Source organism: Vombatus ursinus, unplaced genomic scaffold, assembly GCF_900497805.2.
Source record: "Vombatus ursinus unplaced genomic scaffold, bare-nosed wombat genome assembly UNPS02012901.1, whole genome shotgun sequence".
NCBI lineage: Eukaryota > Metazoa > Chordata > Mammalia > Diprotodontia > Vombatidae > Vombatus > Vombatus ursinus.
The window spans coordinates 1,039,970-1,055,753 of NW_020952679.1; the positions used below are offsets into that span (position 1 = coordinate 1,039,970).

The following is a 15,784-nucleotide window of genomic DNA, read 5'->3' on the forward strand; positions in this document are numbered from 1 at the left end:
CTTCTTCTTCTTCTTCTTCTTCTTCTTCTTCTTCTTCTTCTTCTTCTAAACAACTGTTAGATTAAGTATGTTTGGGCAAAGAAAGGAGGTGGGTGGGGTTGAGTCACAACCTAAGCTACTGTTCCAAAGCATTCTGACTAGCTTATCATATCCTCAAATCTGTTTAAGCTTGTTTTTAAAAAATTTTGACTAATAGCTGTTGTTTTTTTTATCATCTACATTTTCCAATATATCCCTCTCCTGCCCAGAGAGCCATATATTAAAGCAGAGATTAAAAAAGAAAAAAAATATATCAGCAAAATGAATCATTGCAAAAAGGTTGACATTATCCATAGTGTTCCATATTTGTAGCCTACCATCTCTTCAAAGACATGCCTTCTCATATTTCTTCTTTGGGGTCAAACTTGGTCATTATAATTTCATATTTTTTATATAATTTCATTGTTGTTTATTTCAGTCATGTTCAACTCTTTGTGACTCCATTTGGGATTTTCTTGGCAAAGATAATGGAGTAATTTGCCATTTCCTTCTCCAGCTCATTTACAGACAAGAAAACTGAGGCAAATAGGGTTAAGTGACTTCCCCAAGGTCCCATAGCTAGGAAGTGTCTGAGGACAAATCTGAACTCATGATGATGAGTCTTCCTGACTCCAGGCCCAGCTCTATGCACTGTGCTACCTACCTGCAATTTCATAGCATTCAGGTTATGTTATAGTCTATATCTATATATCTGTGTCTATCTATAGCTATAGATAGAGATAAATACCTATCTCTATCTTTATGTTGTTTAGCTCATTCTACTTATTTTGTATCAGTTCACATAATTCTTCCCATGTTTTTCTATTTTTTATCACATTAATCATATCTTATAGTCTAGTAATATTCCATTATAGCCACATACCACAATTTGTTTATCCATTCCGCAATCAATGGACATCTACTTTGTCTCCAACTCTTTGCTATTACAAAACAATGCTACTATAAAGATTTTTGGGGCATGTGAGGTTTTTCTTTTTGTCATTGACATCATTGGAGTATATATATATATATATATATATGTATATCTATATAACAAAGGGTATAGCATTTTGTTTGGAACTTTTAGGACATTTATTATTAGTTAGCACCCATGAATGAGGAAGCCAGGACAGCCTATTAATAGGAAACTTCTGGCCAAGATGTCTGTCTGTCTACCTGTCTATCTATTTATCTATCTATCATCTATCTATCTATTGATCCATCTATTGATCTATCTTTTATCTATCTGCTCATTTATTTATTTAGTACCCCTCACATTTCAGTCTGTTTGATCTCAAGCTTCTCCTTGATTTCACTAGAATTGGCCCACCCAGGGACCATAACCATGTGCTTTGCATCCATTTATCCATTCAATCATCTATACATTTGTTCATTCATTCAACAAGTATTTATTATGGAGCTACTATGTGCCAGGTACTATGTTAGATGCTGAGGACACAAATATATAAGGGAAAATTTCTTGCCTTCAAGATTTCAGAGAGGAAATGATGAGGGTTTAAACAAGGACAGTGGCTAACACTGGTGGCTTTGGAGTAAGGGCTGGGTGACTCTTTATGGGGATGGTGTAGGGAGGATTTCAGTTCTGGGATAGATAAGACAAAGTGACCTTGGAGTTCCTTTTCAACTTGGAAATTCTGTGATTCTATCAAGTCAGACCCTTTCAAAATGAACTATAGTTTTACTTTTTAATTGACTTACTCAGTGACCTATCCATGGATCTACAGTGTGTGGATGTATTATTTATCATTTGTTATCATGGAAAAAAATAACATATTGAACAGAGAGTACTCCTCAGAGTCAGGAAGATCTGGGTTCAAATCCTACTCTGCCACATACTAGCTGTGTAACTCCAAGTAGTTCATGTACCCTCCCAATACTGCTGCCAATTCTCTAGGATAAAGTTGTGTGAAAGTTTGTCACTTGGATTGATGATAGATGGAATTTCATCACCAGGAATGCCCAAGCTAGGGGTAGGGAACCTGCGACCTCAAGGCCCCATGTGACCCGCTAGGTTCTCAAGTGTGGCCCGTTGACTGAAGGATGTATTAAATCCTTAATAAAAGGATTTGTTCTGTAAAACTTGGACTTAGTCAAAAGAACACGCCCAAGGACCTAGAAGGCCACAATGAAGTCACAGGTCAATATGAAGCAAAAAAAAATCACTTTAGCATACATCACTAAAAAACAATTTTATATGGATTCTGTTCAGTTGTGGCACAATGGAAAGAACACTCATCCTGGAGTTATGGGACCTGAGTTTGAATTCTGTCTCTGCTCCTCATTACCTTGGTGACCTTGGGCAAATCACTTCACATCCCTGGCCTCAGATCCCTTATATGAAAAAACCAGGAGATTGAGATAGATGGTCCCTGAGCTCTAATCTCTGCTCTTATAACTTATAATCAGTCTTTATTGCTAACTCAGGAAAAATAATCCGACCTCAGTGAAGGGCTTATTGAGATCTGGCCACTGACATTTCTGCTGACAATCAGCATGATGGGCTGAAGGTCAGGCACTGGGGCCACTAATTAACCTCTGGAGTAAATTCCCACCCACTGGGTCCTTCTCAGGGAAAAGAAAGACCATTTGTATCCAGAATAAAGGAAAGTGAAAGGGAAAAACTGCAGACCTGGGCAATGAAAAGGAGTGATGAGCAGCAATAGCTGAGCTTGGTGCAATGTGCGCACCAGACCCTAATGACTTCCGACATGTCTCTACATTAGTGAGTTGGGGAAAGTGGGCTGGGGTTGGATGTCAAGGTTTCAAATTGCCATTAGCAGTGAAAGTCATGGAGCCAATGTTTTTAGCTCGAGTGATGGGAGGGCTGTACTTTATCAGCAGAGTTGGTGTGTGTGTGTGTGTGTGTGTGTGTGTGTGTGTGTGTGTGTGTATGTGTGTGTGTGTGTGTGTGTTAGAGAAGTGAGGGAATAGAACAAATATGTTTTGGTGAAATGCAATTAGATTATTTAATCAATTAAGCTGATATTTAAGCTAATAAGTATTTATTAATTGCTTACTAAGTTCAAGGCATGAGTTCTGGGGATACAAAGAAAATATAAAATCTATAACTATTATAAACATTGTCCAGGGCAGCTGAAACCAAAAGAAGATATTCTAGCATTTCGGATGGGAAGCTGGAGGGGATCTTAGAGATCAAATGACCCAGCCCCCTTGTTTCACAGGTAAGGTTTAGAGAAGTGGATTGACTTGTCCCAGGTCACACATTTTTCCAAGAGGTGGGGTTGGGATTTGGACTCAGATTTTCTTCTTCTCAATCTCATGTTTTTTCTACACTTGCTGTTGTAGTGTTGGCAGATAGCCCCTGTTTCCAGGTTGTTTGTGTCTTTTCTCCAAAACATAAACTTTCTGATTAGAGATCCACTTAGAGGAGTCCTCATGGTTCTGGGGGCCAAGGATAGGAGTGAAAAGTAAAAACTTCTCTGTTTTATCTCTGTCCTAACCCTGACTTTGTCTGAGGAAGCTATTTGACTTGTCTGCTAAATGAGGAATGAATGCCTGATCAAATAGCCTCCAGGCGATTATTGTATTCACGAATGAAGAAAAATGAATTACTTTCCTTCAGTAGTTAATTCTCCCTTAATTTGGGTCTAGTTCAGGGCTGGAGAATCTGTGGCCTTGAGGCCACATGTGGCCCTCTAGGTCCTCAAGTGCAGCCTTTTGACCAAATCCAAACTCATTGAAGGACTGCACTTGAGGACCTAGAGGGCCACAAATGACCTTGAGGCCACAGGTTCCCACCCCTGGTCTAGTTATACAGGGTCATAATTATATTGACCCTCCAATATTTCCCTGGAGTTCACTTTTTTTTTTACAGAATCTGGGAATTGGAAGGGATTCTCAAGTTCATCTAGAGCCAGACCGTAGCTATACCTCTGACCTTTGGAACATTGACAATATCCAGTCTGGAGGAGGAGTCCACCACCTCATAAGGAAACCTACTCATTTAGGGATGGTTATTTCACACTGTTGCTTCATTTTGACCTTGTAGTCTTTGAAAATCCCCATGTGTTTCACTGGAACTTTTACTTACCAATGTCTCCATCACTTTTTTTTTTAAGTGAGGCAATCAGGGTTAAGTGACTTGCCCAAAGTCACACAGCTAGTACATGTCAAGTGTTTGGTCTGAGGCTGGATCCATCACTCTTTACTTGTAGAGTTGATTATTTGAACCCAACTGATAGACTTTATATTTATCCCAGTAAATGCCATCTTTTTGGTCTCATCCCCTTGTTTTATCATTTCAAGGTCTTTTTGGAACTTGATTCTCACATCTAAGGCATTCACCCTCCTCAGCAACTTTGATAAGCATGCAGCTATGCCCTTATCCAAGTCACTGATAAAAAGCAACAGAGATTCTTTTGGTTTACTCATTAAGCTAAATCAGAAACCATGTGACTATTCTGCTGTATCTTCCAGCCCCTTTCTTATCTTCTTTTCCACAAAGATGGCATGAAAGAACTTTTCAAATTCTCTGTTGAAATCCAGCTATACTATGCTTCTGCTAATCCCTTGGTAGACCAGTCTAGTGTAGCTTTAAAAAAAAAATCAAATTAGACTGACCTCATCTGTTCTTGATCAGATCATCTTTGAGATGATTGCTTCTCTTTCTAAGTGCTTTCAAATCATCTTTTTAATAATGCATACCAGAATTGTTACAAAAATAAAAGCTAATTTGACCTTCCCATTTACCTCAGACTTTTTCCTTCTTTTGAAAATCAGGACAAAGTCTGCCTTTCTCTTGTCCTTTTATGTTGTTCTAGTTTTCTACAGTTTTGCAAAGATCACTGCCCAAGACTCAACAGTTATAGCTGCCAGCTATGGAATCTGGGCCTGGTGACTTGAATTCCTTTATCTGGAATTTTGATTCCCTGTTAATCATTTTTATGCTCTTTCCCATTCCAAAGGTCACTCCTTTTAGCAGAGAAAACAGAAGCAAAATAACAATTGTTACTCTTTCTTTTCTCTGTTGTCAGTAATTCTTCTGCACAGTCACCATCTATCAGCCAGCATTACTCACCTCCTTTTTATCTGATGAGTATTGTATGATCTTGGGTCTCAGGGTACCAATGTCAATCACAACATGCCAATATCAACTGCCCTTCAGATAAAAATGTTTGGAGAAGATCTATCTGAAGGCAGCTGAAAGACACAGGTGCAGATTAAACCTGGGATTTCTGCAGGGCATCATTGTCCACCAGGCTGTTGTCACGGTTTTGAAGGTTACATCTGAAAAAAAAAAGTAGAAATCAAAGAACTGCTTAAGACATATAGGGAAACTGTGTATTATTTATATTACAAGTGATAGAACTGTGAACTTTGGGTTTTTCAACCTCAGTTAGAGATGAATTAACAAATATAAGGAGGTCCTGCCTTGAGGTAGAGGCTAAGTGCAGAAGTCAGAAGCTAGGGACCAAAGATACAGTAGCTTCAATCTGAAGAGAGAAGCTGATGATGAAGATGGTACCTGATGCTTTAAAGGAATGTAATATAAAAGCATCAGAAGATAAGAGAGACATCCCCTGATTGAATCAGCTGAGAATACTGATTGAAACTAGATAGACTTAGCTGCTGCTTCTCTTACTGGAGGAGAGATTTGTAGCTGCTGAAAGCTGATAGGAGGAAATCAGAATCTGGTTGCTGGGGGAAACGTTGCTGGGCTTCTTGCCTTTTATCACCATCTACATCTTGAGAGATGGGAAACCTCTCATGTGCTTAACAGTATTGGACTCTACTGCCCAGAATGAGACATCTTTAGGTTGAGAGAGAGAAACTTCTCAGAGCCCCAAGAGAACGTCTGAAGAGTTTGTAGTTCTTTGGCTTAACGGAATTGCTTTTCACTGAAATAGATTAACACTTTCTCAGTACCCTGCTAAGAGTGGCTTTGTGCTAAAAGTGTCTGACACTGCTTCAGCAATCCAAGAGTGTCAGAGAAGCAATCTAGACCAGCAGGAGACCAAGGGCATCAAGGCTTGAAGTCCAGAATTGTGAGTTGTCCCGTAACAGGATTAGAGAAATCCATGGAAGGTTTCAATGCATGCTCACTCTCCCCATGGACATTCCTTGCATTGGTGGGACAATGTGACCCAATTACTATTGCTTTTGTTTTCTTGTTTAGCAAATGTTTCATGATTAAGAGTCAGTGTTGTCATTGTGACTAATTTTGCTTAAATAGAATGCACACTGTTAGGTGCACAGGAGCTATAGCAGTAAGAGAGTGTATTATTCCATACTGGGGTTAAGGTTAGACAGAAATCTAGGTCCTTAAGAGTTAAATTGTAATGCTATGGTGGCACCCAAGACTAACCTCCATTCCCTATTCCCAGACCTGTGTGTGCCAGTACAGCATGGAAGAGAGAAAGAGAGAGAGAGAGAGAGAGAGAGAGAGAGAGAGAGAGAGAGAGAGAATGATGTTAGTGCCACCCATGGTTAGGAATGTCACACCTATGGGCTACTCTGCCTGTATTAGTGGGTTGATGGCCATGCCAGGGCTATATGGCTATTACAGATTTTCAAGGCATGTTGAGTCCTTTCCTTCTTAGACTCACACTTTCTCACACTCAGGCATTTTAACATAAGATAGAATTTCCCTCAGGCTCCTCAAAATCTTTATCCCCTTTGTTTTCCCATTAAATAACCTTTTCCTTTCTTTCAAGAAATGTGTCATTCTCTCTGATAACCTGGAGACTATAGAGGAATTCACTCCTTCCTCTATGTTTTATTTTTATATACCTATCACTTAACACTAGCAGAAACACAAACATGAACATACTCTGTAGGTCACTGAAAAAAATTCCCTTTACCTTTTGTGTCTTGCCAAAGTGGAGATCCCAGCAGGTCAACAAGAAAGCAACCAATACACATTTATGAAACACCAAGTATTATGTAGGAGATGCTAAGGATTTGTTGTTTACTCATTTCAGTCATGGCCAACTCTTTGTGACCCTATTTGGGGTTTTCTTGGCAAAGACACTGGAGTGGTCTGCCATTTTATTCTTCAGCTCATTTTACACATGAGGAAATTGAGGCAAACAGCATTAAGTGACTTGCCTTGGGTCATACAGCTAGTAAGTGTCTGATGCGGATTTGAAGTCAGGTCTTCCTGACTCCAGACCCAGCACTCTATCCATTGCATCACCTGTCTGCCTGGTGATAGGGATATAAGAATATAAAAAATGACACAATGCTTAGGACTCACAAAGAAATTACCTTCTAATAAGGGAGACAACAAGGACATAAATAAGCATCTAAGTATAAATATAAGACAAATAAATACAGTCATTTTTAAGGTTAAGCAGACAGCTAACTTTCAAGGAAGACTGTTCCCTCCCCACCCCCCGCATGTGTCTGGCTTGGTTATTTGCCTTCAGTGTCTAATAAGCATTTTCTTGCCAGCTCCCAAATGCAAATAGAAGCTTCCTCAATTCTCCTCTAATAGAAATCCATTCCCAGCTCTCTTCTATCTTCATTTCCCTTGTTTCTTCTCCATGCTTGTTAGATTTCTGACATCTATCTCCATCTCCATTTCAACTATTTTAGTCCCTTTTTTTCTTTCCCTTAGAGGGTGGGTGAGCTGAAAAAGAAGAGGTGAAAATCACTGAAACTCTGTTCTTTGTTAAGAATTCTGGTAACTAAATGACCAGAAAATGCATTTAATAAGCACTTACTTTGGGCAAGATGCTATGCCACATGATTATGAGATTGAAACCTCATTGGCCTTGAGAAGCTTATATTCTAGGTGAGGGGGAAGGATAATAAATAGGCAAATAATTACAAAATAATTTAAGAGGGGGACAGCACCAACAACTGGGTGGATCAGGGTGGATCCACGTGGGAGGTGGCACCTGAGATGACATTTGACAAATACTGGGAGTTCTTTGAGGTAGAGGGAGTGCATTCCACACATGGAGGCCAGAATGTCCAAGGTATGGAGAGTCCAAAGGGAAGAAGTTGATATGATTTACTATAATGCAATTGTGAATTTCTTTTGTCTTTACTATTTTCCTACCCATAACTGAAATGAGTGATCAGTACCTACCAAGTAGGGTGATAAATAAGTGCCATCTAGAAGTAGCCTAAAAAGTTATGACTTCTTGAGAGAAATACATGTGCAAGACCAGTGTGGGGCCTTGCAGAGTCTTCACCTTTTCTCTGCCCCCCCCCTTGGCTGCTGAAGCCTATGGACCCCTTCTCAGAAGAATGCGTTTAAATGCCTTAGGTAAAATATAGAAGACTGAAAAGGTTAATTTCAATTATAATGAAATACACTTGTCCTTTTTTTTTTAAGTTCAAGGATTCTAAGTTAAGAACCCCTTCTGTAGGTGAGATAATGTTATCCTTCCAGATCAGGAAGAGGCAGGAGGATCCCATTAAAAAGTGCCTTAATAAAGCCAGGGTACAAGGTAGGTTAAACATAAGTTGTTTACTAACTGGCTTTGTGTGAAAATCCTAAGTGAGTGAGAGGAAAATCTGGATGATTTCTTGTACCCTAGAATAAATATCCATGGAAAATCGTCTCAGCAGGAAATCATATTTTGCATCCTTCACACATGTCACACACAGAGCCTGTTTGCCTGCTGTGCGGTTAAGTAAACAGAGTAGCTGTATGCCATGTATATACTCCTAGAGCAATCTGGACACAGCTCAGGACAGCAAGTGCCCCAAGACCCCATAGTGGCAGAAGACCATCAATCATTTATTTTATTTTTTGACTTGGAACCTGAGAAAATGCTTCCAAATACAAATGTCCCTCCTCCCAGAAAGAAAGAAAAGAACAACTCATGGTGGCTGAGATCATTATTCCAAAAAGCAAGAGACATTTCGAAACTTAAGGGAAGACCAGTACTTTTATTGGTGGTTTAGAGAAGGAAGAGATAGAATGATCTGAATGATGTAATCACATTGCAGAAAGTTAGTCCTAAAACAATAGCCCTTGAATTCACAATGATGGCCATGCCTGACATGATGCATCAGAGGCTGCCAAATCACCTCCTCTGAGCCTTACAAGGACCCTAAAGGTAGCAATGATGGCTATTATTATCCCCATTGTTTCAGATGAGGAAATTACCCAAGAACCCCAGCTACCCTTGGCCACCCAGCTGTACATTAAGAAGGCTCACTTCCCTTTCTCTCTCTTTGTTTCCTTCAAAGTCAGCCTGGCCAATGATAGCAGAAAAATAGTCCAGCCTTTAGACACAAGTCAAGGAGCCTTTCTTCTTCTGGGTTTTGTATGCTAGCCTTATGTTGGCCCAGCTGGTCAGATGGACTGGTGATTGACTGAATGAAGTCTGAAATCAGATGGGTTTTTGTTCTTCAAAGGTCTGTGAAGCACCTTAGGGAATCATCTAATATAATTCCCACATTCAATAGATAAGACCCCGAAAAGTGCAGTGTTTTGTATATAATAAGATCTTAATAAATGCCTCATTCATTCATAGAAGTGAAGCGACTTCTTCCTAAGTTACTCTAACATGTTCAGAACTGTATCATCTGAGAGAATATTTGTAAAGCACTTAGCACAGTGCCTGGCACATAGTAGGTATTTAATAAATGCTCATTTCCTTCCTTCCTTCCTTAGACTACCATATCATACTGCTGACTCATCCTGAATTTTCAGTTTCTTAAAATTCCCAGATTTTTCTAGCCTATAGATCACCCATCCTTCATCTGTATTGTTGACTATTTAAACCCAAGTAGAAAACTTTACTTATACTGATTTTAAAAAAAAAACAGTTGATATTTTCAAAGCACTTAACAAACTTTAAGGTACTATGTAAATGCTAGCTATCATCATCATCATCATCCCCATCATCCTCATCATCATCATCATTGCTATTACAGTTGTTGATAAATATCCATTGGCTCAAATGGAATTGCAAGCAGGACTCCCCTTAATAAATTTGCTCATAGTTTTTCCTTTACCTCTAACATATATTTCAGTATTTCAATGGACACTATGATCTCACCCCTTTGAATACTCTTTCTATCAGGACAAATTCTGACTCATCCTCCTTTTCTCAATCTATGCAATCTGTCTCCCTGTCCTCATATCAGTTCTCCATAGATTATCTCTCCAACATGCTGGAAGCCTCCCTGCAATGTCTGGGTGATGCCATGGGAAGGGAGCTAAACTTGGAAGCATTTGGGAGCTCTGGGTTGGAAGCCTGACTCCGATGCTAAGTTAATGGGAGCCCTTAATAATTTTACTTCACTTTACCTCTGGGTGCCAGGCATTTCATCTTTAAAATTCAGGGGACAGACTAGATTATTCCTTTCAGTTCTAAAATTCGATGATTCCTTTGAATTATATCCAGAGAAAGCATGGGAAAAGCCACACTGCCTCTATCAACTAAGAAAATGCTGTTACCTTCTTTCTTTCCTGTCTTGGTGTCCTCAGAGACTAGCACAATGCCTGGCAAACAGTAGGTGCTTAATAAATGCTTGTTGCTTGATTGTATGACTCCAGAGATAAGAGGAAGAGAGAAAAGATGATCCTGACTTTGTTTATCTCTTATTTTTCTCCTTCAGGCCCTGAATGGTTTTGTGCTGGTGGTCACCTCTGAGGGGTTGATCTTTTACTCCTCTCATACCATTCAGGACTATCTGGGATTTCATCAGGTTAGTATGCCTCTTACTGAAACCTTGGTATAAGCTTTGGTTGTATTTCTCCCTCAATGCCTGGCATTCTGGATGGTCAGATACCCTGTGACACTTTTGTTCAGTCATTTTTCAGTCATGTCCAATTCTTTGTGACACCATTTGGTGTTTTCTTGGCAAAGGCACTGTAATAGTTTTGCTATTTCCTTCTTCAGCTTATTTTATAGATGAGGAAACTGAGATAAATAGTGTTAAGTGATTTGCCTAGGGTCACATCTAGTAAGTGTCTGAGATCTGATTTGAACTCAGGAAGATGAGTTTTCTTGATTCGTAGCCAAGTGCTCTATCCACTGGGCCACCTTGCTGCTTCACCCTGTGGCATATGAAATATTTATTCCCATTTTGTATTCCCAATTTGTTCCCAATTTGTATTTCATCCTGAGAGAGAAGCTAAGAGCCTTTGGCCCCACGGGCCATGCTGGAATTCAAGGCATTCAGTACTGTACATGTAATGTCTGGTTTTTTATTTTTTGACATTTATATAAACATATTTATTTTTAGTTTTCAATATTCACTTCCACAAAATTTTGAGTTCCAAATTTTCACCCCACCTTGACCCTCCCCCCACCCCAAGATGGCATGCACTCTCAATACCCCTTCCCCTAGTCTGCCCTCCCTTCTGTCTCTACCCTCCTTCTCTCATGCCCTTCCCCTTCTATTTCCCTGTAGGGCAGGATAGATTTCTGTACCCCATTTCCCATATTTCTTATTTCCCAGTTGCATGTGAAAACAATTTTTTTTAAAACATGTTGTTTTTAAAACTTTGGGTTCCAAATTTTCTCCCTTCCTCCCTCCCCACCCTCCCTCATTGAAAAGGCAAGCAACTCAATATAGGCTATACATGTGCAGTTATGCAAAACACTTCCATAGTAGTCATGTTGTGAAAAACTAAATCTATTTCCCTTAATCCTATTCTGCCCCCCATTTATTCTATTCTTTCTTTTGACCCTGTCCCTCCTCAGAAGTGTTTGCTTCTGATTACCCCCTCTCCCAATCTGCCCTCCCCTCTATTATCCCTCTGCTCTCTTCTCCTCTTCCCCCCCTATTTTCCTGTAGGGTAAGATAGATTTCCATACCCAATTGAGTGTGTATGTTATTCCTTCTTTAAGCCAAATCTGATGAGAATAAGATTCACTCATTCCCTCTCACCTGCCCCTGTTTCCCCTCCACTGTAAGAGTCTTTTCTATTTTTTCCCATTCTACCTCTCCCTTTCTCCTTCTCCCAGTATAATCATCTCTCACCACTTAATTTTATTCTCCAGATATCACCCCTTTGCCTTCAACTCACCCTGTGCCCTCTATCTAGCTAACCAACTATTTATCTATCTGTCTATCTATCTATCTATCTATCTATCTATCTATCTATCTATCTATCTATATACATACATATAATTGCTTCCCTCCAACTACCCTAGTAATGACAAAGGTCTCATGAGTTACAAATATCATCTTTCCATGCAGGAATGTAAACAGTTCAATCTTAATAAGTCTCTTATGATTTCTCTTTCCTGTTTACCTCTTCATGTTCCACTTGAGTCTTGTATTTGAAAGTCAAATTTTTTATTCAATTCTGGTCTTTTCATCAAGAATGCTTGAAAGTCCTTCATTTCACTGAATGTCAATTTTTAGTCCTGAAGGATTTTGCTCAGTTTTGCTGGGTGGGTGATTTTTGGTGGTAGTCCTATCTCCTTTGCCCTCTAGAATAATATATTCCATGCCCTGCGGTCCCTTAATGTAAAAGGTGCTAAATCTTGTGTTATCCTGATTGTGTTTCCACAATACTTGAATTGTTTCTTTCTGGCTGCTTGTAATATTTTCTCCTTGACCTGGGAACTCTGGAATTTGGCTACAATATTCCTAGGAGTTTTCCTTTGGGGATCTCTTTCAGGAGGAGATCACTGGATTCTTTCAATTTCTATTTTGCCTTCTGGTTCTGAAATATCAGGGCAGTTTTTCTTGATAATTTCTTGAAAGATGATGTCTAGGGTATTTTGTTTTGACCATAGCTTTCAGATAGTCCAATAATTTTTAAATTATCTCTCCTGGACCTATTTTCCAGGTCAGTTGTTTTTCCAATGAGACATTTCACATTGTTTTCTAATTTTTCATTCTTTTGGATTTGTTTTTCAGTGTCTTGATTCCTCATAAAGTCACTAACTTCCAATTGCTCTATTCTAATTTTTAAGGAAGTATTTTCTTCAGTAAGATTTTGGACTTCTTTTTCCATTTGACCAATTTTGCTTTTTAAAGCATTCTTCTCCTCATTGACTTTTTGGACCTCTTTTGCCATTTGGGTTAGTCTGTTTTTTAAGGTGTTATTTTCATTTTTTTTTTTAGGCAATTGGGGTTAAGTGACTTGCCCAGAGTCACACAGCTAGTAAGTGTCAAGTATTTGGTCTGAGGCCAGATTTGAACCCAGGTCCTCCTGACTTCAGGGCCAGTGCTCTATCCACTGTGCCACCTAGCTGCCCCAAGGTGTTATTTTCTTCAGTATTTTTTGGGGGGGTTTCCTTTAGCATCACTCTCATTTTTTTTCCTCTGCTTCTCTTACTTGCTTCTCAAAATCCTTTTTGAGTTCTTCCATGGCCTGGGACCAATTCATATTCTTCTTGGAGGTTTTGGATGTAGGAGCTTTGGTTTTGTGGTCTTCTTCTGGTTGTATGTTTTCATCTTCTTTGTCACCAAAGTAAGATAATATAGTCTGACTCTTTTTGTGCTGCTTGCTCATGATTCCAGTCAATTATTTGAGTTATAAACTCCTTGTTAAGGTAGAGGTCTGTTTCCAGTGTGGAAAATGTACTGTCCCAAGCTTCAGGGGTTTTGTGCGGCTGTTTTCAGAGATACTTCTAGGGACCTGTAAATATTCAGTTCTTCCAAGGTAGTGTGATCAAGGTGAGGTGTTTACTCCTTTCCTGGCCTGTGCTCTGGTGTATAAGTGACCACAAGCACTCTTTTTCTGTCTTGGAACTGTGAGGAGGATTCTTTCTCCACAGCCCCTACAAGCTCCACCACACCAGTGCTCCTCCTCACCCCAGGACCAACACCCAGAACTGTGACTCAGATCTAAGCACAGGTAAAGCAAGAGAATCCTGCCTCAGCACCAGCAGAGAGATCCCTGCAATCCCTCTCTGATCAGCCACTCAATTCCCCCTCAGTCTGTGGGCTGGAAGCTCAGGAGGCAGCTGCTGCCCTGGGGCCAAGCTCAGGGAATGGTACTAGGACCCTGTGCTTCTCTGTCACCACTGCAGATGCAGACTTTTCCCACTGACCTTCTAAGTTGTCTTTGGCTTTCGTGGGTTCAGAGGTCTGGAAACTGCCACAGTTGCCTGTGATTCAGTCCTCTGAGGCCTGCTCTAGATTCACTAGAGCAGGCATGCCCACGCCATGCCACACTGCGCTTCTCTCCCTGCCAGGCATGATAGATCTTTCCAATCAACTATCCAGATTATCTTGGGCTGGAAATTTGTTTCACTCTGTCTTTTTGTGGGTTCTGCTGCTTTAGAATTTGTTTAGAATCATTTTTACAGGTATTTGGAGAAGTTTGGAGGAGAGCTCAAGCAAGTCACTGCTTTTCCTCTGCCATCTTGACTCTGCCCCCCTACATGTAATGTCTGGACCTATTGTGCCATGTACCTATTAAGCATTCATCAAAACAATATTCTTTACTGAGGATGACAAACAATAGTGCATTTAAGGAATGGCCTCCTCAACACCAGCATAAGTGCTACTGAGCTGCAACAGTCCAGGAAGAAGTTGAAACTGTTCTCTGCCAAACTAGAATCCGAGGAGCAGGAGATCAGAGTGGTGAGCTGCACTGGTCAATCACTCCGATTGGCCCCCTTCATTCTACTACTGACTGATTGCCTCAGGAGCCTTCCTTCTCTCTTCTGGGAAGTTTCATTAAAGGATCTGCAATTCTATCCTTTTTTTAAGCTCTGAGGCTCCCTTCCAGAGACAGTGTGACTTGCAAAAAAACCTTGGTGTTTGAGCCAACTCTTCCTCTTCTCTGGAGATGCCTGGCCTCTCAATTTCTTCTTCCCTACTGCATTTCAAATAAATACATCCAGACCACTAAAGGCCTGAGGCTAACATAATCTATAAAGACAAAGTCCATTTATGTTTCTTTATTTTAAATGTTTACTTTGTCTTTATAAATTGTGTTAACCTCAGGCCTTTACTAGTCCCAGCCTTACTACCAGAGTCCTGGCCCCTTTCTTTTAGGCAAATGGCTCTGCCCATGCTGCCTTTCCCTTTTCATGTGATTGCTTATAACCTCCCCTTTTCCAGTTGTGCGTAGTTCATGGCTTGTATATGTCTGATTAGGATCTGAGTTCCTTTTGGAGTCTGACCCTGGCCTAGATTGACCAAATTGACTTGAAGATCACCCAGATGATATGGCATTTTGTTGTTCATCCTATGGTACTATTCACTTTCTAATTTAGGAGCTTGGTCACACCTTGCAAGTGGATCACTTCCATGATCATATTTTTATAGTTAGTTTGAAATCTCACCTATCAGTCCCCTTTCTGTGATTAGGTCTTGGGCTTTTGAAGACCACTCCTTTACATTGGCATCATCAAACTGGGCTGAAACATCAAGTGAAATGGCACACCAGTCAGGACACATCTTTTGTTCATTGGCATTTTTCCTAGCAGCTGCTTCATCCCTATCCACCCTCCCCCACATACTCTAGGCAGACGAAACTGTGGAACCTTCAGAGACCATTCTCCAAAGGAATTAAAAAATGGGGTGCACACCCTTGGTTTCCTGCCATAGAAGGTAGCTTCCCAGGCTTCCCAGAATTGAGAGTTCCTTGACATCATCTTCTTAGTCAGTTACCATTGGGTGAGATCATTCAGGGAGGGTCTGAAAGAGACGAAACAAATACTGGTCACTGAGGGCTCCCTGCTCAAGGACACCAAGGAAGCCTTTGGTTGGACTGATAGGAAGAAGAGAGAGGTAATCTGTCTTCTTGGGGTTTGTCAAGGAGGTGACAGAGAGCCCACTTAAGCTGCTCAAACTTGATGACCACTGCATGGTGATTCATGTGGAAATGATCTATCTAGGAGGA

At 40.2% G+C, this 15,784-nt stretch overlaps 1 protein-coding gene across 1 annotated transcript in view; it reads left to right on the top strand.

The window, feature by feature from the left end:
• LOC114040262 (aryl hydrocarbon receptor-like) overlaps positions 1-15,784 on the top strand; it is a 67,560-nt gene that overhangs the window by 29,304 nt on the left and 22,472 nt on the right. Inside the window, exon 4 of the mRNA XM_027858300.1 lies at positions 10,585-10,674. Coding sequence (XP_027714101.1) covers positions 10,585-10,674 — 90 coding nt within the window. The remainder of the gene's footprint in view (positions 1-10,584; positions 10,675-15,784) is intronic.